Genomic DNA, 24,482 nt, shown 5'->3' on the forward strand with positions numbered 1-24,482 from the left:
GATTTGTAGGCTGTATGAGAGGAGTAGGTCAACAGAAAGTATGGTGATATTCTGATTTGGTTACTGATAGGTCAGGGAGTTTTATTGATGCTTGTTGGTGTCTTCTTGTTTATAAGTGACAGCCAGTGCCTTAAAAACTTGTTAATACCGGTAGTCTCTGCATTTACTTTTACAGAGTAAAGAATACTTTACACTTTTTCAGGTAGTGTAATAGGTGCTATAGTAATGGAGGGATTCTATGTTGTGTTTGATAGAGAAAATAAAGAAGTGAAGTTTGCCAATTCTACCTGCAGACCTTTAGATCCAGATACTGTCAGGTCACATATACAAGGATACATGAAATATACAGGTATGTATGCATGATGCTTTTACATGCACGTTTGTGAAAGTTCTACTACATTGTTAGGTGAGTGGATGGTGAAAGTAAGAAAAAGGTAATTGTTCCTTATTTAGTTGAGAAAGAACATGGTGGAACATGGAGCTTCCACTCAAGATAGCAGACCTGTGGTGATAATCGGCAATTTCTATTTGATTTAGTATTTTCTTAGGCTTTTTCAGTATCTTTCTGTTGTTTTTAGCTCGACTATTCGAAGAATAGGGGAGCTATCCTACTCGCATCGGCGTGAGCGTCACACAAATGTTAAAGTTTGCGTACCACCCCAAATATTTTCAAAGTCCATTGAGTTATTGCTTTCATATTTTGCATACTTGTTTACCATCATGACCCCAGTCTGTAAAAAGGAGGAGACAACTCTATCAAACATTTTGACTGAATTATGGCCCCTTTTTGACTTAGAATAAATGTTAAAGTTTGCATACCTCCCCAAATATTTTCAAAGTCCATTGAGATATTGCTTCATATTTTGCATACTTGTTTACCATCATGACCCTAGTCTGTAAAAAGGAGGAGGCAACTCTATCAAACATTTTGACTGAATTATGGCCCCTTTTCGACTTAGAATAAATGTTAAAGTTTGCGTACCACCCCAAATATTTTCAAAGTCCATTGAGATATTGCTTTCATATTTTGCATACTTGTTTACCATCATGACCCCAGCCTGTAAAAAGGGGAGGAAACTCTATCAAGCATTTTAACTGAATTATGACCCCTTTTCGACTTAGAATATGCTTATTGTAATGTTAAAGTTTTACTCATTGCTTATATTATACTATCAACTTAAATTCAATTTTGAAATAACTGAAATCAGTTTACATGTGGATTATCATGTTTGTGTAGTACAAAGTAAAGAACTTTGCTGCAGTGTTCATGTAAGACGCACCACATTTGGTATTGTAATTGAATGTAATTAATTACAATTTCCAATGTAATTGTAATTTAATTAATTACATTGCTAAATTTCATGTAATGGTAATTGTAATTTAACTGGACATTTCTCAATGTAATTGTAATTTAATTAATTACACTTTAAAGTAATTGACCCCAGGTCTGCTATCAAGCACGGAGAATAGTCGAGCGCGCTGTCCACTGACAGCTCTTGTTATAGCATATTTTAAGCAGGTGTTTCAGTACCAGCATACAAAAAAATACATAATTGAAAGAAAATTGCTTATTGTGGTTACTGGTCCAGTACCTTAAACAAACTCTATAATTATGAAGATTCATAAAGAGAAATAATTGAACTTGTAATTTTACTGACTCGGAGTTAGTAGGAGTAAATTTTAGAAAATATTTGTAAGTTAGTCTAAGATAATCTAAATTTCCAGTTTACTATATTTTAGGTGACTACAATGACTGTGCATACAAGAAGGTGGAAACTGACAATAAAACATTGACAATAGTTGGCTATGTGTTGGCAGGTATCTGTGGAGTCTGTATTTTACCCCTGTTTGTCCTCTTGTTGCAATGGCAGTGCAGGAAATGCCCATGTCGAAAACTGAAAAGGTCCAACTCTGACTTTAAAGATCTCATGGAAGGTAGCAGTTGATGGATGCCTTGCAGCAGACGACATTCAAAAAGAAGGCTGAACATTTTATACAAACATTTGGCTCACATTTTTTTCATGTTTAGGTCATGAAGTTTGGGATAAGGGTTTTCGAAACATGTTATACAATTTTTGAGGCTATGCCTCCTGGAATTTCATTGGTTGACTTTTAAAGTAGTTGTTAGGTTTATCCAATCAGATTTATTGATGCAGTTTAGACATCAGATATTGGATTGGTTGAAATTTAGAATGGTGTTTGCTTATAAGAGGTTTGTAGATTTTTAATGGTCACGGCCACTTCGATTTTCAGTATTTATTTAAGCATTAACCTTTACCCAGCTAAATTTCTAAAATGGACTTGTCCATCATTCAATTTGGGCAGTACCACTTATTATCTAAACGGGTGTTCACTGAAAAATTACTGACTAAATAGCGAACAGTGCAGACCTTGATCAGCCTGCATGGACATACAGGCTGATCATGGACTGCACTGGTCGCAAAGGTAGAACCACTTGCCACCAGCAGGCTGAAGGTTAACTTTAAATAGATTTTAGATAAACATATTTATCTGCCAAAGTGGTGTATCTTTGCTGTATTAATGACTGAAACTTAAGTGAAGTGAGGTTCATGAAATTAAGCATTTGTTTATCATTAAGATTTGGATCACAATTGAAATGTTATATGCTTTTTACGCCCTGGCATCTACTGATGCGGGAGGCATATAGTGATTGTCCTGTCTGTTGGTTCGTCCATCCGTCCGTACGAGGTTAACCAAATGGAACTGTTACGTATAGCATCAATACCCCTAACTAGAATGACTTGATACTAATGCAGATGTAACCTGTGACCATTCCTCATCTTCAGACATCACCTGACCTCAGTTTGACCTTGACCTTGAACTTGACCTCGTTTTGGACTTGGGTTACTTTGTATCAACAAGGATGCCACTGGGGGCATCAAGCGTTTATTGAACGCAGCTACTTGTTTTTTTTTTCAAATTTGACTTATGTAAACAAACTATGCCATATTGTTTAAAGTATGCAGTTATATATGTTATATAATAACTATAAAGCAATAATGATACAGTCTGGCTTTATTGACTTAAATGTGATGGTTAGGATTCAAGATGGTTCACTTTTGGCTAATTGCATAGCATGTGACTAATAAATTTAAAGCAGTTGTGAATATTAACCAAAGGTAAACGTTCCTTATTTTAAAATGACAGTTGACAGAAGTTGCAACATTGAATGGATTAAGCAACTTATTTCTAACATGTTCTAGTTGAGCACATGGCAGAAGTCATATTGCCACCTCAGAATCCAGTCTAGGCTGATACTTAAGGAAACATGATTGGGAATCGAATCCTGATTGCTGGTGTTGTAGTCCAAGCTAACAGACCACCGTGCTACTGCCTTGAACCAGCATAGTATTAGTAATTAAGGCTGTTAGCTGTAACATTGTCAAACAAAAGATATTCTGTACCCAATCTACAATGTCACATTTAAGTATGATATACTAGCAAATGTATATTATATCCACCAGCTTAAAATATTGGGGAAAAAGTCATGAGTTTGATATCAAATATGTCTTGATATTCAGAAATAGTGGAAACGTGCTATTCAGTTATATACAGTTGAATCTCTGTATTTCAATTTCCAAGGGATGAAGCATTTTACTTTGAAATAACCAAAATTTTACTTAAAATGATATTTTGTTACATGTTTTTTGGGACGGGACTTGAAAATGTCAAGATAATTGTAATTTTGAGATAAGCAAGTTCGAGATATTGAGTTTCAACTATATGTAAAAAACAATGATAGGGCTAATAGTGTGAGAAAGAAGAGATACCCCAGTATATTGAGCCACCTGCTTGGAAGTGATGTATAGGTACATTGTACTTTGATCTTTGCTCTGTGGTGAATTCTAAGTACATTTAAGCTACATTTTATGGACAAGTAACTGCCATTGCAACAACCTATTTAGATGCATACATTTATGCTGAAACATTTTCAAGCAGGTGTCTTAAGAGCCCACAATATCCATATTAAAAAAAACAACTCCAGTTTTAGTAGGTTCTGTCTCTGCTTTGGAGTACCATTCACTTTGCTATTCAACAACTCTGCTAACCATTTATATACCTTAGGTTCAGTTGCCATTACTTACAGGACAGTGGATTTATAACTATTGATCAGAACAGTGGATTTATACTAGATATTGATAAGCTTAGATTTATACTGGATTTTGTAAATGTAATATCATTTAAACCATGCCATTTCAGTAAAGCCAGACTTTATTTTGATGTATTATGCAGAATTAAAGAAACACTTTTATTGTTACCTTTACTATATTTTTGAATTTTTAAATTGTTCATGTATTTATTGTATTACAGTGTACAGTCCTTTATATTTCCTTATTGGTTTTAGTATTCAGATCTCGCCAGACGAGGAAGAAATATATTTAATTCTGTGTGTACTCCAATAGTGTAAAAAGTTTTCCTGTGGTTTGTAGTCATTCATACCCAGTTAATATGTTTGTTTGTCTGTCTGTATGTCACAAAATATTTCATTTTATTTTTGAAAAGCATTTGAAGAGTTTATATAAGCTACTGTTTTGTTTGAGTTCTTCTGTCGAAGGGTTTTTTATCCTCAAGAAACTGTTGATAGTACAAATGTATACATCATTCTAAAGGCCTTAGAATTAAGTATTTTGATTTTTAGTCTTACAATTATCATAAAAGATCTATTTTATATGGAACAAGTTTTGTTAGACACCATTAAAATTTAAAACTGGCAACTGACTTGATTGATTGAGGGATTTTTAGTTTTGCGGTAACTTTTTCTAACCATAAAAGCTACATTTTGGATCAGTAATGTTTTAACATTTATAGAAAAAATCGAAACTTTGCATTGCCTCAAAAGTTACATTTTATATATATAAAAGTAAATATGATACATGATATTTTTTAATTCATAAGGTTCTACTACCAGCCCAAGACATTTAGTGTAATCTAATATGAACTTAGGTGCTACCTAGAAGGCAGAACTCCCTTGAAAAATCACCAGTGCCCCTTGAAAATTAAAGGAGTGTTGCTGGAATGATCTGGAATTATGGATCCGTTTTAGGAAGTTTATGTTCTTTAACATCTATTAAAATTTTCATGAATAAATGATAATTCATGATTTCTGAATGAATGTCTTAGAATGCATTAAGATTAAATCTTGACATGCGAAAACTCAACAAATATGCTATATACGAACTAAAGAAAGTTGCAGTTCTTTTTAGAAAGAAGAATGTGTCCAACTTAAAGGCAAAATCCTGCTACGATAGACCTCTGGTATGGGAGAATGAAAGTCATTTACATGTACAAAGCTTGTTTAAAAACCAAAAGACTAGCCATCTTTAAAAGTTAATGATGAGAATTTTTCCCAGAGAAAATCACTTTTTTGCCGAAATTCTCAAAAACTTCGGTTTTATTTACTGAACTGCGAAGTTAACAGTCTATGACATTTTTATGGTTAATGTTTTAGCACAACTGATATAGAATAGGAATGGTAGTTACTAGTAGGAGCCTTTTTGATGTTTATTGATAATTCATAGTCAGTAGTTTTTTTCTTAGTAATAAACTCTGGTCAGTGATTTTTAAGCTTGTGGATGAAATATATATTAACAGGGAGAAGAGCATTTTGTGCTTTTCACAGTTCAATGCCTGTAAATTTTGATCCAAAAACCTTTCTTTAAAAAAAAAGTTTTATCTACTGACTACTGTACAGACAGTACTACATTGGAACCCGACATTAACAAAAACACTTGTTAAATTTCACATGAATGACATTATTTTTTTACAATACTTTCAAAACCCATAAATAAAAAAAAGAAAAAAAAACTGAAATAAAAAAGAATTTAAAAAAAAAAAAAAGACGCTTCTGGTGAGGATCGAACTCCCGACCTTTGGACTTCAATGCGACCTCGCTAACCACTGCACCAATGTGGAAGTATGGCGTCATCAATACAAATATAAGTATATATAATAAATTTCAGTTGTGGCAGCGTGAAGAAAATCGTTTCACATTGAAAATATTGTATTTTACCTTTTTTTCTTCGTAGAAGATGTATTTAGCACTAAATTCTTATTATCAGGCGCTCATTTACATTTTTATTCAACGTTCAAAGCAGTAAGCAAAACGCTTTGTCAGCCGTAAACAGCAAGCGTCTGTTGACGTCTAACTGATTAATTACTATGAGCATTGCGTACTGGAAGAAACCCGAACAACACCGATTCCAAAAACTTACCACGATTTTTCAACTCGATAGTAATTCAACACACAGTTTTATTCATTTTCTTTTTCACACGTCTAACTGTAATGCGACCCTGATATATACTGAACTGCTTTAAAAATGCAACACTTTTTGACATTCAGCTAAAAAATTCTGTGAACATTTGAAGCAATATTTTTACATCAGAATAAACATATTAAGCCAATTTCGTCTTATTTTTGTTGTTTATTTAATATTGAAATCACTCATGCATGAAACCGGAGTAAATGATTTAAGGTTCATATAAAGTCTTGAATAAATTTGATGTGACATATATGAGGTCCATTAAGACGAAAATTTCATTTGTGTCCAGTGTTGCTCCTAAAAAAAATTGTCTTTAAAAGATTTTGACAAGGGTGATTTCGACTTTTTTACATGTCAAGGCACATAGTGGGTATTAATAAAAACACCAAAAGAAATTTCATAGTACTAAGTTTTTTAGGGTTGATTTCATTAGATCATCTGAAGTTTAACACTAAACAACATATAATTGTGAATTATTTCAAAGTATTGAATTTTAGCCTTATTGTTGAAACTGGTATGGAAACAAACTTGAGGAGAGCTCTTAAGTTTACACCTGATGTTCATAAGGCAATGAAGAATACAATAAGACTCAATTTGCTGAAAAGAATTTGCTCACTTGATCAACATATCGGATGAGTTTTCTTATTTTTAGAATTTTGTGTCATTTTGTGATTTTCATTTTTGGAGTGTATGTCTCAAACAGCTAACAGTTCTGCGAATAACTACTTCCAAATGATGTCGTTTTTGTTAAGTGTTAGCTTTATTTGATGCAATGTTCTTAGACAATTTCATTCAAAACATAAGACCAAAAACAGGAGTTATTTAGAACTATATACTGGTAAGTGTTGTGTATTGAAAGCAGTTCAAGCGATTATTGATAAAAATGATATGAAGTTAATAAAATTAAAGAAAAAACAGGTTTAATTATCAGAAATCATTGTACATGTACTACTCTTTAAAAAAGTTGTCATTTATGTTTTAACAATTGTTTATTTCTTTTCTGGCTGTAGTTGCTTGTCTTTGAGTTGTTGTAAAGTGCTTAAAATTTTTGTGTTTTTTTTAGTATTTATGTACTTGATGTGATTTAAGTGATATTGTTAAATTATTTATTAATTATTTTGTGTGAATTTTAATTTCATGGTTTTTGCCAAAACAGCTGTTTAGTAGGGATATGAATTCATGGATTTTAACTTTTGCATGTTTTTGTCTTCATTATGGTTTAAGTTGGTGGATTGATATAACAGTGACATCCGTGAGAATTAGTCCCCCAACAATGTTGGTGGATTGATATAACTGTGACATCCGTGAGAATTAGTCCCCCAACAATGTTGGTGGATTGATATAACTGTGACATCCGTGAGAATTAGTCCCCCAACAATGTTGGTGGATTGATATAACAGTGACATCCATGAGAATTAGTCCCCCAACAATGTTGGTGGATTGATATAACAGTGACATCCATGAGAATTAGTCCCCCAACAATGTTGGTGGATTGATATAACAGTGACATCCGTGAGAATTAGTCCCCCAACAATGTTGGTGGATTGATATAACAGTGGCATCCGTGAGAATTAGTCCCCCAACAATAGTATTTATATAGTACAGTTTTACTATAGTTAGAGCCTTAATTCATGTAGTCAAATTTTGGTGTTTGTGAATTTTATTTTAGGGCTACAGTTAACAGTAGCTACTTTGGTTCATGAACAAATTATTTTTATGAGACTTTGTTTGTTTCTTGTTCAGTATGTGTGAATGTGTTTTTCTCAAAGATAAACATTCCTCTAAATTATAACTGAGCTGTTTTGTATGTGGATCTGGTTAGGGTATTGTTGAGAATCATCCTATACTGTTGTGTGTGCACACCTCTCAAAGATTGAATTCTATCATCTGTTGACATCATCTTGCTTGCTTATCAAACAGTTTTTATTCTTTTAATCTACTCTTGCATGATTTGGTTGAAGTTCAGGCAGTTGCCCATTGTCTTCCTCCACCTTCACTGCTGGAAACGTGCCATATGACTTCAGGTTGTCTCTCTCATTTTACTAAAGCTTGTGTATTTACATAGAAGGTTTTGAAATCATTTTTAGAAGATGGCTTGATGTTTCACTATTATAGATATGAAAGCCTGATTATGACAAATGATTTGTATTTGTGTACAATATGGAAGGTATTTATCTAATCTGGGATACAAGTTTGTCTTGGATCCGGTCTGTTGATTGTCTTCTGCATCTGTACACTTACTGACAACATTGTTACCCAGTCAAGGACTAGAAATATCGATTAATGGAATACTGTTGAACTTCGTTTGCTTGAACTCTGATGATTCAAACACCACACTTTTCTTGAACTCATTGTCAGGTGCTGACAAAATTGCCATGTTGTATATTGTTCCGGTAGCTCGGACTACCAATTACTCGAACAAATTTTGCCAGTTCCATCAAGTTGGAGCAAACGAAGGTGGACTGTATTTCAAAGTCTTGTACATGTTTGGAAAAAGAACACTTTTTTGATGACTGTGTTCCAGACACTTCAGCAACATACCCCTTTTAATGTTTTGTTTGTGTTTTGATAGGTTCTGTATTACATGATATGCATCATCATTCAATAAATCTGCATGTGTGCCAATATTTTCATGTCAAGAAAAACATTATTATTATTAGCAATAAATCTTTAAAAAAAAGAAAAGCATTGTTGGTGTTTTTAGCTCACCTGTCACGTAGTGACAGGGTGAGCTTTTGTGATCGCCCTTCGTCCGTCCACAATTTCCTTGTGAACACGATAGAGACCACATTTTGTACTTGAATTTAATCAAACATGCACACAACTTGTATTGGCATAATATCTTGGTTCCTTCCGAAAACTGGCCAGATCCCATCATAGGTTCCAGAGTTATGGCCCCTTAAAGGGCCAAAATTTGCTATTTTTGGCTTGTGAACACGATAGAGACAATATTTTGCAATCAATTTTAATAAAACTTGCACACAACTTGTGTTGGCATAATAACTTGGGTCCTTTCAAAAACTGGCCGAATCCCTTCATGGGTTCCAGAGTTATGGCCCATTAAAGGGCCAAAATTTGCCATTTTTGGCTTGTGAACATGATAGAGACCACATTTTGCAATCAACTTTAATAAAACTTGCACACAACTCGTATTGGCATAACATCTTGGTTCCTTTCGAAAACTGGCCAGATCCCGTCATGGGTTTCAGAGTTATGGGCCCTTAAAGGGCCAAAATTTGCTATTTTTGGCTTGTGAACACGACAGAAAAAAGATTTCGCAATCAACTTTAATCAAACTTGCACACAACTTGTATTGGCATGATATCTCAGTTCTTTTCGAAAACTGGCCAGATCCCATCATGGGTTCCAGAGTTATGGCCCCTAAAAGGTCCAGAATTTGCTATTTTGGCTTTTGTAGCCATATATCTAGACTTCATTTATGGTTTGATTTGATACAAACTTGCAAAATATCTTCAACAACAATAAATCATGGATTCCATGATGAATCTGTCAGATCCAATCATAGATTTTGGGGTTTCTGGGTCAAGGTCAAGGTCACTGTTACTTAAAATAGAAAAAGGGTTTCCGGTCAATAACTTAACTTAGGAATGAGCTATCATGATGAAACTTGGTGTATAGAAAACTTATATAAAGTTGTAGCTTGGGATTGATTTTGGGGTTTCTGGGATCAAGATCAAGGTCATTGTTACTAAAAATAGGGTTAGGGTTAGGCTAGGGTTAGGGTTAGGGTTGTGCTTTAAAGTGGTGCACTGCGATTCAGTATACTTTTTTATTCTTATGAAAAGTGTTGAAAACCTGGTTTCATGGCATTGCCGCGTTTCTTGTAATCAAAATGGATTTATATCAGTAAGTACTTATAGGGCTCATTTAAAATTTCATTATTGTTATTAGTTGGACTTAGACAATCAGGGTAGATAACTATGGACTGATTTTATGTCAAATTACCTCCCTTTATTTCAAATAAAAATGGGTATATATCCGTAACTAATAAAAATGGGTGTATCTCAGTAATCAATGAAGATACTGATCTGAAATAACATTTATGCCATCAGATGGACTTGGACAATCAGTAAAGATACATATTGGCTGAATTTATGAGAAATTACCTCCCTTTATTTTTTATGTAAATGAATATACCTAGCAGATTCTAATGAGATTGGTTTGAAACGTTATTTTTGTCTTCCATGGTAAGAAATTTCTACTTTTACTTACTTTTTAATCCCCCGCCGTGGCAGAGGGATTATAGGAATGGTCTGCGTCCATCCTTCTGTCCGTAACAAAATCGTGTCCGGTCCATATCTCCTAAACCCCTTGAAGGATTTTCATGGGTCAAATGATCACCTCATCAAGACGATGTGGAGAACCCATGAGTCAGCCTTGTCGGTTCAAGGTCAAGGTCACAACTCAAGGTCAAAGATTTGAGCCTGCCATTTTGTGTCCGCTCTATATCTCCTAAACCCCTAGAAGGAATTTTATAAAACTTGGGTCAAATGATCACCTCATCAAGACGATATGCAGAACCTATCAGTCAGCCATGCCGGCTGAAGGTCAAGGTCACAACTCAAGGTCAAAGGTTTGAGCCTTCCATTTTGTGTCCTCTCTATATCTCTTAAACCCCTTGAAGGAATTTTATAAAACTTGGGTCAAATGATCACCTCATCAAGACGATATGCAGAATCCATGAGTCAGTCATGCCGGCTCAAGGTCAAGGTCACAACTGAAGGTCAAAGGTTTGAGCCTTCCATTTTGTGTCTATATCTCCTAAACCCCTTGAAGGAATTTTATAAAATTTGGGTCAAATGATTACCTCATCAGAATGATGTGCAGAAATTATGAGTCAACCATGCCAACTCAAGGTCAAGGTCACAACTAAGGGTCGAAAGTTTGAGCCTTCCATTTGGTGTCCACTCTGTATCTCCTTAACCCCTTGAAGGATTTTCATCAAACTTGGGTCAAATGATCACCTCATCAAGATCTCATGAGTCAGCCGTGTCAACTCAAGGTCAAAGTCACAACTGAAGGTCAAAGGTTTCAGCTCTGTATCTCCTAAACCCCTTGAAGGATTTTCATGAAACTTTGGTCAAATGATCACCTCATCAAGACGTTGTACAGAATTTATGAGTCAGCCATGTCAGTTCAAGGTCAAGGTCACAGCTAAAATCAAAGGTTTACCCTTTCACTATCCATAGAAGTGGCGGGGGATTTAGCTGTCTTTCAGACTGCCTTGTCTTATATATTGTTGTAAAGGATTGTACTCTGTATCTTCTACATGAATGCATGATTGCCTCCCCTGATTTTAATAAAAATGGATTTATCTCGATAAGTATTTATAGGACTCATTTAAAATTTCATTATTGTCATTAGTTGGACTGAGACAATCAGGTTAGATAACTATGGGATGATTTATATCAAATTACCTCCCTTTGTGTCAAATAAAAATGGGTGTATCTCAGTAATCAATGAAGATACTGATTTGAAATGTCATTTATGCCATCAGATGGACTCGAACAATCAGGGTAGATAACTTCTGACTGAATTTATGACATATTACCTCCCTTTATTTTATGTAAATGAATATACCTCAGAAGCATCTAATGAGATGGTTTTAAATGTTGTTTAAGTCTTCCAGGGTAAGAAATAGTCATGCTAGTACAAAAATGCAGCATTTGAGCCTAGGACCCTCAAACTTGTTATGGAGATTGGCCCTGACTAGTACGTTAGTCGTAGGTCAAAAGGGACTGTTACAAGAAAAGATTTATCCTGATGATATTTAATGTGTATGCCTATGTGATCTATGTCAAAAATTGATCTTATCATTAAGAGCAATGGTACTCAGGTGAGCGATTTAGGGCCATCATGTCCCTCTTGTTAAGAATTAATTCATTGCAGCTGTGGTTACGCAGTGAAGCTATAAAAATTATTACTTTGTGGAAGTATATAAATATTGCATTGTTTTCATTCTCGCATACCAGTTAAAGATCTACCATGGTCCCCTCGGAATTTTGACGAACCTCTGTTGGATGAGAATAATTGTTTTGATCGGGACAGAATACAGTCAAATACTCGAGTATTTTATTCTTACAACTAAACCAAACTTATGCAAAGTGTGTATTTCTGTAAAACCTAGACAAGTTTTGATAACCAGCCAGTTAGGCCGGTATCTTCAGGGTTATCTCTGTTGAGCCAGCCTCAATTTACAACCAACTTCAACTGTCTTCTGCCGAACAATCGTCTAGCGATTATGACTGGCAGGTTCTGTGAAAAGTTGAGCGTGCTGTCCTTACCACAGGCCTTGGAGACAAACAAACTTTTGAACTTCTTAATTATATTGGCACCGTTCAGTATGGGGCACGTCACTGGAAAAGGGGCAATCGGTCTGCGACATTTGCAAATATATGTGCCTACATATATAGACCCATGTCTGATCTAGACAAGGAACCTACACAGCTGGTAGAGTCCATATATGTTGTATGATGCTTTACATTCCTCATACTAAGTGGGTTGCCTGATACGTGGGACAATACACTGACTGGGGCAGCCACAAATTTCGATAATTTCACACTGAACATATAAAATTATGTTTGCTGTTTTGGACAACCTAAATGATAACTATATCAAAGTCTGGCTCCATTAAAAAGATTTAATGAAAGTAAATTGTAGCATAATTGCATGCCACTGAGCTGATTTGGGTCTACATTGCTTAATCCTGTCCTTGCACATTAGGTGTTAGGTATAGTCACTGAGATGTTTTAATATTTTTATAAACTGGAGAATCCCTCGGTATAAAAAAGCAAAAAAAAGATACATACAGTAAGCAGTGGGCAGTAAGCAGTAGGCAGAAGGCAGGACGCAGTAGGCAAACTGGAACAGTAGTTGAAGTACTGGACCAAAAACGTTCTAAATCTAGATCTTGTTGACCAGAACCAGAGATGTACAAGAATACTGCTATTGAATGGCTTGTTGGTCAATAGTCAAAACTATTGCCCGAGATCCGAAGGACTGAGGATCAAGTTTTCAGTTTTGACCGGCAAGCCAGAAATTAATTTTGGCATTTTAATTTTTTAACTTTTGTACTTATTAGCCCAGTAATTGGGTCTTGAATATAAACAGATAATATAGTAAAAACTATTGACCACCGGTTTATAATATATTAGGAGTCGTGTAGTAAATAGCTTTATGAAGTATGTAATAAAAATGTATATACATCCTTAAAAATGCAAATTCTTCAGCCATACATGGTTGATTTATTTTCAAATTAAACCATTTTACATTCAGACCTTATGTAATGAAGTAGCAGTATTTCACTGACCCACCTTGATATCAAATACCATCGTGGTTTGATGCTGGTTTGAAACGGGCTGTGCGCTGTCCGTGGTCGACAGCAAAGACTACCAAGAGCTGTTAGCTGATAGGGAACTTGCTCTGTTGCAATAAAACGATTTAAAATGTTTTAATGAAGATGCATTTTGTATCCACCGAGGGAATCCATTCCAAGTAGATGAATCAAAATAAGAAACGTTTTGTTATTGTTTTCTTTTTATGAAAGATTCACTACTTAGTTTTGACATACAAGTTGGAGGTGAGAGGACGAATGCAATGTTCCGGAATGAATATTAGAAGCAAAATAATGTAAATGGATCTTTGAGATACTGAAAAGCTGTTGACCTAATATCGAATATATGGGCTGCTGACCCAGTATGGAATATATGGGTTGTTGAACTAATATTGAATATATGGACTGCTGACCCAATATGGAACATATGGGCTGCTGACCCAATATGGCATATATGGATTATTGACCCAATATGAAACATGGACTGCTGACCCAGTATCGAATATATGGACTGCTGACCCAGTATGGAATGTATGGACTGTTTAACCAATATTGAATATATGGGCTGCTGACCCAATATGGCATATATGGATTGCTGACCCAATATGAAACATGGACTGATAACCCAATATGGAACAGATGGGCTGTTGACCCAATATGGAACATATAGACTGCTGACCCGATATGGAATATATGGGCTGTTGACCCAATGTGGATCATATGAACAGCTGATCCGATATGGAATATATGGACTCACTGACCAGATATAAAAAATACGGACTGCTGACCCAAAATGGAATATATGGGTATGAAATGCATTGGGTATGTTAACTAACAGAAATTGCTGAAACCTGTAGGAGGTGAGATAAATTATCGCTTACTAAAAATATCCAAACAGTCTCTTAAGTATACATGATGAATGCATGTTGTGTGTACAAAAAGGAAACACATAGATTACAATGGATATACATTTATTATAAACAAAACCTACTAACATTCATAGTTTATATGCGGGACTGTGCGATCTTTGACTTCTAGACTTGTCAATGTTTAATACAGAAGTTTAATATCATGTTTTGAAAAGTATCTCTAACTACTGCGTTATTATGAGATTGTCATATTCTTTAGCCACAGAATTGTGTTGCGAGCGACTGGATCCGGAGCGTTTTTTTAACCAATAATTCCAGCTGGTCCGCATGTTGAAGACAGCATTCTGCACGTTTTCAGGTTTTCGTCCCAGTTATTGTTTGCAGCACATGGCATGTTAAATTCACCGGAAGCTGCGCAAGCGAGGAATAGGTGACATCCTTGACATGATTGATACCGTCCTTCCGGTTTACCGGCACAGCTATGCGCGCAACCTCCTACAATTATTTACAAGTAATCATGTACATACATGAAGCGATTCTGCTTGAATTAGGACTAGAATTTGTATTTATAAATATGAATATTCTTTAAAAAGATATTTGTTGTAGACTGTGCTCGGAAAATGCTAGCTGACTAAATAAAATTGCAAACCACATTTGTTTAAAAGGATTGATATTTGAGATGTTAAAACATTAATGCATATCATTTGTATTTAATAGAAGATGGATATGAATAACATTTCAACGCTTCCATTGATTATTTCTGCTCATAACACATCAACAAAATAGTTCGGAACTAAAACTCGTCTTTTCTTTTGCTACTAAAATCTAGCGCAAAAGTTGCGTTCGAAAAGATTTAACAGGGCAAGTATAACATAATAAACAACAGGAAATCGTAATATTACAAACACAACACGCTGAAAAGAATTAGACAATAAAGGACTGAAAGAACTTTTATAAATAATCAAACAAATATATTTTCTAAATTTTAATAAGACAAAACATTTAAAGAATAGTATGTACACTAACAACACATTATCTATTCATTTTGGTAAAACTGAAAGAAACATGAAAGTTTTCAAGGAATTAAAAATGCGAAATAATATCATTGGTACAAAAGACGTATATGTAATAAATAAAGCAAAATATGAAGCGCATTTTCTACTCATTCAAACTAAAAGCTGTGTAAAGCAATTAAATAGTTTCTAGAGCAAAGGACTTCAACGTCGCAATGAACACATTCAAAATTGTTATTATTAATTATTGCCATTGGTTACATCCGCATTTAATCAACCAATCACAGGTCCGCATGTCGATGACAGCATCTGGCATGTTTTAATGTTATCGTCCCAAACTAAATTAGCGGGACAAGGTCTGGTATAAACTCCAGAAGCGGCACATGTCATATAATAATGACATCCTTGACAGGACTGGTAATCTCCTTCGGCTTTGAAACTGCAGTCTGAGACCCCACCGAGACAACCAGCTGAAAAGATTAAAAGAAAGCCTATAAGCCCGAACTCCACACCCTACATAGGATGTAAACTCTACCCATGGAACCGCAACAGAGGCAGCTGATATCCCTGTTATTACAAAAAAAAACGAGTGCATCACATTTAACATAAGCACCAAGCTCGTACTAAGCAGCTGTGTATTGTAAAAGCAAACTAGTAGATAACTAGTATCGGGTATGATAAAATAAAGCCTTCGTACTCTCTAAAACTTATTCCAAGAACTTACTATTACCAATGCAAGTGGAATAAGTGGTTACTATTCACAACAGATTGTTGTTAAATACTGACAATAAATGACCCCTGTAACCTATTCAGCTATCAAAACGTTTTCAATTAAATACTATTAAATCATCTTTGCAATCAGCACATTAAACCTTGTAAAGTAAATAACTGGAACAAAAGCATTGACACATAGCAGACATACCAACATTTCCAGGCGAGAAAAGAAAGCAAGACTAGTGCACTTTGAAGCAGAAACAATGAAAGCACTTACTTGAATAGACTGTTCCTCCAATAGTTACACTTCCTGGGAGCTGGGGTCGGACGTATGGTTTTACTGAAAACATAATATTAAGAGGTTATGGAACTGTATACGAAACATGAAAAGTATATTCCATTTTTAGTAAACATAACATTTCACCATGACAAAAAAATTTAAAATGGTAATTGATTATGCAAAACATAATGTTGGTGCCTGGAAACTATAAACATGCTTATACATATGTATATTTACCTGTAGGTGGTGACTTTGTGGTAGTTGATGAGGTTGTGGGTAGAGCTGTTGGTATTATATGATTAAATGGGTTCGGAACATTTCTTGGCGGTGTCCAAACTGGAAAACAAAAACAAACAATATAAAATAATTGTAATACCAAGAACAAAATGTGATAGCTGGTCCGATGTCATTTTTGACCGCTTTAAGCTTATTGCGACAGGAGAAGAAACAACTGATATCATATATATACGGTTAAACAGTACAATGAGAATTGTCGTCCTCTGAAGAAAAGAAACACTTTTCTTTATACAGCTTGGAATATTTTTGTGGTGTTTCTATTATGAAGCATCTGTCGAAGTAACCATGATAAAAATAAACGTTGATCGGTAGTTTCAAAGCAACATTGCGAAAAAGATCCAACTTGTCATCTTTATCACATTTACTGTTAGACCGTACATATAATACTTATGGACAATGCAGAGTAACTTTTAGATTGTTCACAGATGTAAGAACAATTCAGATTTACATTTAGGTTGTTCACAGATGTAAAGATAATGAAGGCTAACATTTAGGTTGTTCACATATATAAGGATAACATTTGGCTTGTTCAAAGATCTGATGTAAGAACAATTCAGATTTACATTTAGGTTGTTCACAGATGTAAAGATAATGAAGGCTAACATTTAGGTTGTTCACAGATATAAGGATAACATTTGGCTTGTTCAAAGATCTGATGTGGGGTTAACGCAAACTGCATTTAGGCTCTTCACAGATGTTAATGCAAGCTTACATTTAGTCTGTTTACAGATGTAAGGATATTGCAAACTTATATGAAGGCTGTTCACAGATGTTAATGCAAACATACATTTAGGCTGTTCACAGATGTTAATGCAAACATACATTTAGGCTGTTCTCAGATGCTGATGCAAACTTACAATTATGCTGTTCACAGATGTTGATGCAAACTCTACATTTAGTTAGTTCACAGATGCATGCTGATGCAAACTTACATTTAGGCTGTTCACAGATGTTGATGCAAACTTACATTTAGGTTGTTCACAGATGTAAGGATAATGTTGATTACAGTCGTTATCATTCATTTCACCACTCCACAGTTCTCCACAGTGCTCACCACCTCCACCATTGTCAGGTTGACCAGATTTCCAGGGCCTGAAGTCAAACATAAAATTATTAATGACCATGTAGCGTTACGGGTGCTTTTGGAATGTGTTGTCGGTTATGATCGATGTTGTACATGATAAAATTTGTAAAATATTCGAAAATATCATTTGGAAACATAGAATATGATGGTAGATTCGGTTTGATTGTTTGATTGTGTCTGTTCATGAGTGGCTATTAAATGTGCATCAACACTCATGCCTCCACTAGCAACGGCCATAGTAATAATGGATGTTCTCAATGATCACAAATGACCAAAAAATGAAAACAGTATTGAATGTGTTGTTGCTTGTTTATCGAAAAGATTGGAAATCAATCCACAGGTTAAAATTGGATCCAAAAACAAAACTATGTTCCGTGACTTATTGGCTGTATATAATCAAATCAACCATTTCCTGGTTGTAATTTACATGGGTGAGGGATAAAACAGATCTTACATTATATATGTATCAATAGGAGTCCCGTCTTCCCACGTATATCCGGTATTATCGGTCCGGGGTCTGTTACTCAGTCCTGTCCAGAAATGGTACTGGCCCTGTGTCTTCTGCAAATACGCTACCTTCTGACGCAACCAGTCCTACGAAATGAAAATCTACATTATTTTCTATACTACGATTGTTGACGCATTTTTGACTGCAGACGATACTTGTAAAGTACATAATTTTGGTTCATATTGTCTTAAACCCAAGACATTTTACAATGTTATCTGAATTTAGCCAGCAATATAAGACCGTTCATAATACTGCTGAACTGCATAATCTAAGTTAACAACACCTTCAGAAAGCAAAAGCAACCTCTCTACACAAGGAGATAATTTCGATCAAATTTAATTTCATTTTTAGAAAATTAACTTCCTACAGTAACAAATGTAAGAAACAAATTCAACTCCCAAAGTGGCTTGCACTATAAAACAGTTTCGCAGAGGGCCTATTGTTACATTGTCGGAATGTTGACGAAAGTTGTTTTTTGCATTACTGGAAATTGAAGATTTACCCTCTCAGCGACTGAATCAATTTTAACAAGATGTCCTTGCTGTTTCTGGCACTCGGCACTCGCTGCGTCTCTAGTGCGCATGTCCTTTACATCAGTGATAAGGTAACACTGGTTACTTCCGGGTCGCTGCTCCCAACCGTTGGGACATTTTCCAACATCAGCTAAAACGAAATATTACCAGTCAGTCAATTATACTGGCGATTTCAACAGGTAAACGCGCAAGTTATGTGAGGAAATTACATATATACATTCATAAACTTCTACTGAAAGGTCAGTAATCGAGAAGCTCCAGACGCGATGTTTTACAGGTGAATGCAGGGACAAAATGTCAACATTCAGACCCTCGAACGCTTGTTTTACACGTGTTCCTCTATAACAGCAGATCCTATCTTCCAGATTTGGTATTCAGCGAAATGTGGTAGCACGTTCATACAGATAAGATGCTAGCCGGCTTTTCTGGACAAAACTTAGCAGCCAGAACAAACAAAGAAACATGTACACTATACGTATTTAGAACTTAATATTATGTTGATGACACCATCTTGCAAACACAAATGGCTACGGAATTCTTTCAAATACATGTAATGCTCAAAGGTTCTTTCGACCTGAGAAAAAAGCTTAGAATCTACTACAGAAAGCCTTTTTTCATGTACCAATAAATATCTATATTAACTTACCGGTGTTGGCGCTACAGCCAAGTAGATCAAATCTCATGGAAATATGGTCTTTCCATTCTAAAGGATTGATTCGGATACATCTTGCCATTATCGGGCATGGTAACATGTGTGTAACAACACTGTCTTGGTCAGCATTTCCGGTAAATATCTATCAAGATCGAAGGAAACATTTCAAAATTTTGCTGCATCACATCATAAAGATATATAATAGTCTATCAGTGCGGCCAACCCAACCTACGTGTCCTTTTTGGTATACATTTTCGCTTATAATTTCCTTAATATTTGACTGATTTTGATAATATAAAAAACGTCGAAGACAGTGAGACGAGTGCTTTCCTCGGCACAAAATGTCTACCAGACATTCGCAATACTTTTCTCAAACACTACGCCCAAACGTTGTTTTCTTTTCACGGATCAAATGTGTAGGTAACGTGCACACTTGGATTACCGTACGTACGAAACCAAAAGGTCACGTTGGTTGGCCATTCTGTAGTAAAGTACATTCTTTCACAGGTTTCAACTGTTCACATGCATTTTGGAAACATATGTAAGGGACCGACACTCTAAATCGCCATATTCCTTAAACTTTTATTTTCCTTGACAAATTGCCTATGATTTCTTAAAGTTAATTGTAACTTTATTGAACAATTATATATCTTTAAACCATATACGATGCTTTCCTCTGTTACTTGAAACATGGCAACAGGGGTCATTTCAAACATTTTTCTGATACAAAATACGTCATAAATTAGTAGGAAAGTGGTATATATAACATTAATACTCACCATATCACTTCCGGTCTTGTCTTTTACAGTGTCAAAGTTCACGCAGTCCAAACTGTACATGACTCTATATTTCTTCACGTACTGGTAACAGCATAGATCATTAGGATTCACATGGCGTCCCTGTGTGGCCACACCTCGCACGATACTTGGGGCATTCAGCTGAACCTGTTCATACATTCACCACACATTCATTCTTAGCATGCATTTTAACGGTTTGACTATTATAATTACGTTAGCTCATACATCATGCCGATATATTTTTTAAATAATCTTTCATTATGCAAATAGATAACTTGACTTTAAAGAGATGAAATTTTGACATCCAATGCCTGCTTGTAAGTGAGCTCTACTCAAGAACATGAACTAGTGCAACGAGGATACGCCGGGTTTAGGAGGGGTGGATGGTCAAACTTGTATCAATTAAGAAAACTAGTACCTTTGTTTGGTAAAAAATCTGTCACAGTCTGTCCTAAAATGAAGTAAAGTTAACACATGCTCCATTTCTCTCAAGACTGGATTGGGGTCTTCTATGTTCACCATCTCCATTTAAGTGCAATGGTTGTCTTACCTGTATATATTGCTGTTGGTTGTCAACTGCGGCGGACCATCCTCCGCGGTTGTATGTACCATTCGGAAGGATAACGGCATCAGAGAAAAGTCTGCCTCTATTTGGCCCATGGTTGTCAAGGTAACTACCTGTTTGGTACACCGAAGACGCCGACAGATGGCCGTCCGGCACGGGGTTCTTCCCACTGATCAAATAGTCGTGACATACCTGGGAACCTGTTATGTGTACAAGACATTTTCCAGATTAGGTGTTACAATGAAAGAAAACTGTAAATCAACAATTAAATTTTGAGAGAAATGTTAGGGCGGATTTGTAGACTAGTTTGGTTTTGCAATGACTGTTTTTACTAATGCTACTCACTGACAGCTCACTGACAGATCATTTACAGCGAACAACTGCAGTTTGACTGTTAACAAAATACCATTTCATTTGCATGAAATACAATTTATAAAGCTTATTAAGGGATGTATGTTATTTGGGGAAAAGAAACAAACGAATGAAACGTTTGAGATAAATAAATTAAAAAAAAAAAAACAGACTACCAACGATACCTTTACATGTCTACTTTATGAATATCGCACGTATAAATTGCCGGTCTATTCAAAATAAATCGAGTGCCAGGGCAAGCCGATATTACCAAAGTACGAACAATGAATGGGAAACAAATACACTTAAAATCTAAGTTCTGTGCGACCTCATATGAATTATCTAACTGGTCAGCTTGAATGCAGCAAGTGATGTAACCATGAGCTTGACAATTCCACTCCAACTCCTTCAAAATCAATTAAGCCATCAAACATAGGTAAAATAGAATGTAGTACGCTTCTTTTGTAGTCATTTCGTATTTCTCTAAACTATTAAAACTTACCTTTTGGGGCATTAAATGGCACAAATGGAACCACAGGAGATTTTGTAGTCGTCGGCATCGGTGTAGTAGTGGTGGTGGTGGTTGGTGTTGTCCGTCGGGTTGTCGTGGGTGTTGTCTTCCGTCGAGTTGTCGTGGGAGTGGTTCTGGTAGTTGTCGATGTTGTACTGGTAGTTGTCGGGGTGGTGGTGCTGGTAGTTGTCGGGGTGGTGGTGCTGGTAGTTGTCGGGGTGGTGGTGCTGGTAGTTGTAGGGGTTGTGGTGCTTGTAGTACTTGTGGTGGTTGTAGTGGTTGACGTTGTTGAAGGGGTAGTCGTCGGGGTTGTTAGTTTCGTCGTTGTCGTTGGATCTATACAGTTGTAGTCGACCGTCAGATACTTTGGGAAATTGGGACACGGATCTTCACCTGAACATTTAAAAAAACAAATAATGCTTTTAAGTAATTTAGAATTACAAAGATTTTTTTTTGATAACTCGGATTAACAACATTTTCCGGATAAACTAGAATAGAAAAAACATGAATATGGCACCATGCCTTTAGTGAGTTCATTGATATATCAGTTTTTAAACATGAATATGGCACCATGCCTTAGTGTGTTCATTAATACATAAGTTTTTAAATATTAAATACATTGACACGTTTAATAATTCCAGTTCAACCAGAGCTCGAGTTTATTATTTATTAAGGTTTATTCAAATTTCAGTTGATATCCTTCCCTATCAAGTAGTTTTATTCATCAAGAAGAAAAATAACTTGCACTAATAGTATATACCAACATTTGCATTTCGTCTGTTTTTTTAAATGTACTTTTCTTTTGGCTAGTATTTCTTGCCCCCAATCCCGTGGACTGTTCCATTATTTTGACTCACCTAATATAGTATTGTCAGCTTCCAAAAAGCAAGATCCTCTGTGCTGACATATCTTTATTACCGTATTGGTACTAATAGATGTGGAGTGACAATTTAACGGTAAGTTTGGGACGTTGTAAGGATTACAGAAACCAGCCCTGGAACGGCCATAATCCACCGCTGTGATGTCAAGGACTTTTCCAAAAGGACACGTGATGTACTCCCCTTTCTGTTCGCAGATCTCTTTTTGTACAGCTGAAATAAACAGCAACATACAATAGTAAATATGTGTTTGTGAAGCTAATATAAAGAAGAGCAACCATTAATAAACCAAAATAAATAATTTGTGAAAAGACGAAAAGAAAGTTCAAAATGAAATAGCCATTCGTTATCAACACTTTGATATTTTGTAATAACAAAATTCGATTTAAATCAAGATAACTACGCTTTCAAATATTATCCCGAACAATTAAACACACTAAGACTTCTATAAACAAAGACGATTGCAAATTGTGTGTTATCATGCAACAATTCATTGTGCGCTGGAAAAGAATCCCACTTAAAACAGGCACATATTTGGTGGATGCCGCCAAGAATGTACATATGAGCCGCATCATGAGAAAACCACCATAGTGCGTTTGCGACCAGCATGGATCCAGACCAGACTGCGCGGACGCGGACGCGCAGTCTGGTCAGGATCCATGCTGTTCGCTAACGGTTTCTCTAATTGCAATAGGCTTTGAAAGCGAACAGCATGGATCCTGACCAGACTGCGCGATGCTGGTCGCAAACGCACTATGTTGGTTTTCTCATGGCGCGGCTCATAATAATCCTTGATAACATGTTACAATAGAAATAATGTATCTCAAACAGTGATTTCCTATTGAATAAATTCATTGTTTTTCGTTTAGATGCGTTTTGTCATATCACTTGGGCTGCGCCCTTTTGATAGAATTCCTTCGCATCTGAATTCCAAACAATGATTTTATTCAAAGACAAATACCTATTTGGGATATATTATTTCTTGAATACGAAAAAAAAATAATGGAATAACAAGAGAGAGTCGTTCTCACAATCAATATTTCAAAAGAAAACCCGAAATAAAAGTATATCGCGTTTTCTGTTCATTCGTTCGGCCTTCGTGCAATGTCGGCATTTTCGTACCTTTGCAATAAAGATGAGCATACATGTTAAAAGCACACTAAATAGATTTTATATCAGCACGTGTTTTGGAGATTAAAGAACATTTTACACGGTGTGTCATGCAAATGTATCATGCGAATGTGAACTAGATTCATATATTGCAATATTGAGCAAAACAAAGTTCAAACAACACATGACTTGATAAAGCTGACAACGTAAAATGTTTTATTTTATGTTCTTCAGTTGTGCTATGATCTACAACTTGGTAGGCATTCATGTAGGCATTAATTTACATTTTCATAAAAGGAAAATATCACAAAGTGTGAAACTTGAAAAACTGAAATTTTGAACAAATTAACCTGATCTTCATATTAATATTTATCTCGATATTTATTTTCTTATATTTTATCACTTACCTGATACGATGCCCGTTTGTAGTAACGTAAACAAAATGAGAGACTTAAAATAGTCCATTCTGTTTAAAGTTCTTGTATACTAGTAATAAAAAATAAATAAAAAATAAATACAATGAAAAAGTAATGTAAATCACAGAATAACGAAAGTCAGACAAAATATTTTAACTATATTTCAGAGTATATAAATTGCACGTGTTTTTCTTAACATAAATGTTTATAACATCTAGTCACGATTCCTGTTTGAGAAATGATGTCCAGTCCGGTTTATATACAGAAGT

The 24,482-nt window shown here is 35.4% G+C and overlaps 2 protein-coding genes across 3 annotated transcripts in view; one reads left to right on the forward strand and one right to left on the reverse strand.

Annotated features, from left to right (window-relative positions):
- Window positions 1–8,966, forward strand: part of LOC123561431 (beta-secretase 1-like) — a 34,918-nt gene extending 25,952 nt beyond the window's left edge. The window contains exons 10-11 of the mRNA XM_045353797.2: window positions 203–349; window positions 1,741–8,966. Of these exons, the coding sequence (XP_045209732.2) occupies window positions 203–349; window positions 1,741–1,946 (353 nt within the window). The 3' untranslated portion in view covers window positions 1,947–8,966. The remainder of the gene's footprint in view (window positions 1–202; window positions 350–1,740) is intronic.
- Window positions 8,967–14,599: 5,633 nt separating this feature from the next.
- On the reverse strand, window positions 14,600–24,482 carry LOC123560270 (uncharacterized). Of its 2 annotated transcripts, none has more exons than XM_045352498.2 (12): window positions 24,205–24,482; window positions 22,667–22,900; window positions 21,801–22,202; window positions 20,933–21,147; window positions 20,365–20,529; window positions 19,580–19,727; window positions 18,903–19,063; window positions 18,347–18,486; window positions 17,776–17,900; window positions 16,749–16,847; window positions 16,509–16,571; window positions 14,600–14,999 (listed from the first exon to the last, which is right to left on the reverse strand). In XM_045352498.2, exons 1-12 carry the CDS (start codon window positions 24,260–24,262, stop codon window positions 14,806–14,808), a joined length of 2,004 nt encoding a protein of 667 aa, XP_045208433.1. In that variant the 5' UTR covers window positions 24,263–24,482; the 3' UTR covers window positions 14,600–14,805. The 2 variants fall into 2 exon arrangements, with proteins under 2 accessions (XP_045208433.1, XP_045208432.1); XM_045352497.2 differs by lacking the exon at window positions 14,600–14,999 and adding an exon at window positions 15,477–15,987.

This window comes from Mercenaria mercenaria, chromosome 10, assembly GCF_021730395.1.
Source record: "Mercenaria mercenaria strain notata chromosome 10, MADL_Memer_1, whole genome shotgun sequence".
NCBI classification, from domain to species: domain Eukaryota; kingdom Metazoa; phylum Mollusca; class Bivalvia; order Venerida; family Veneridae; genus Mercenaria; species Mercenaria mercenaria.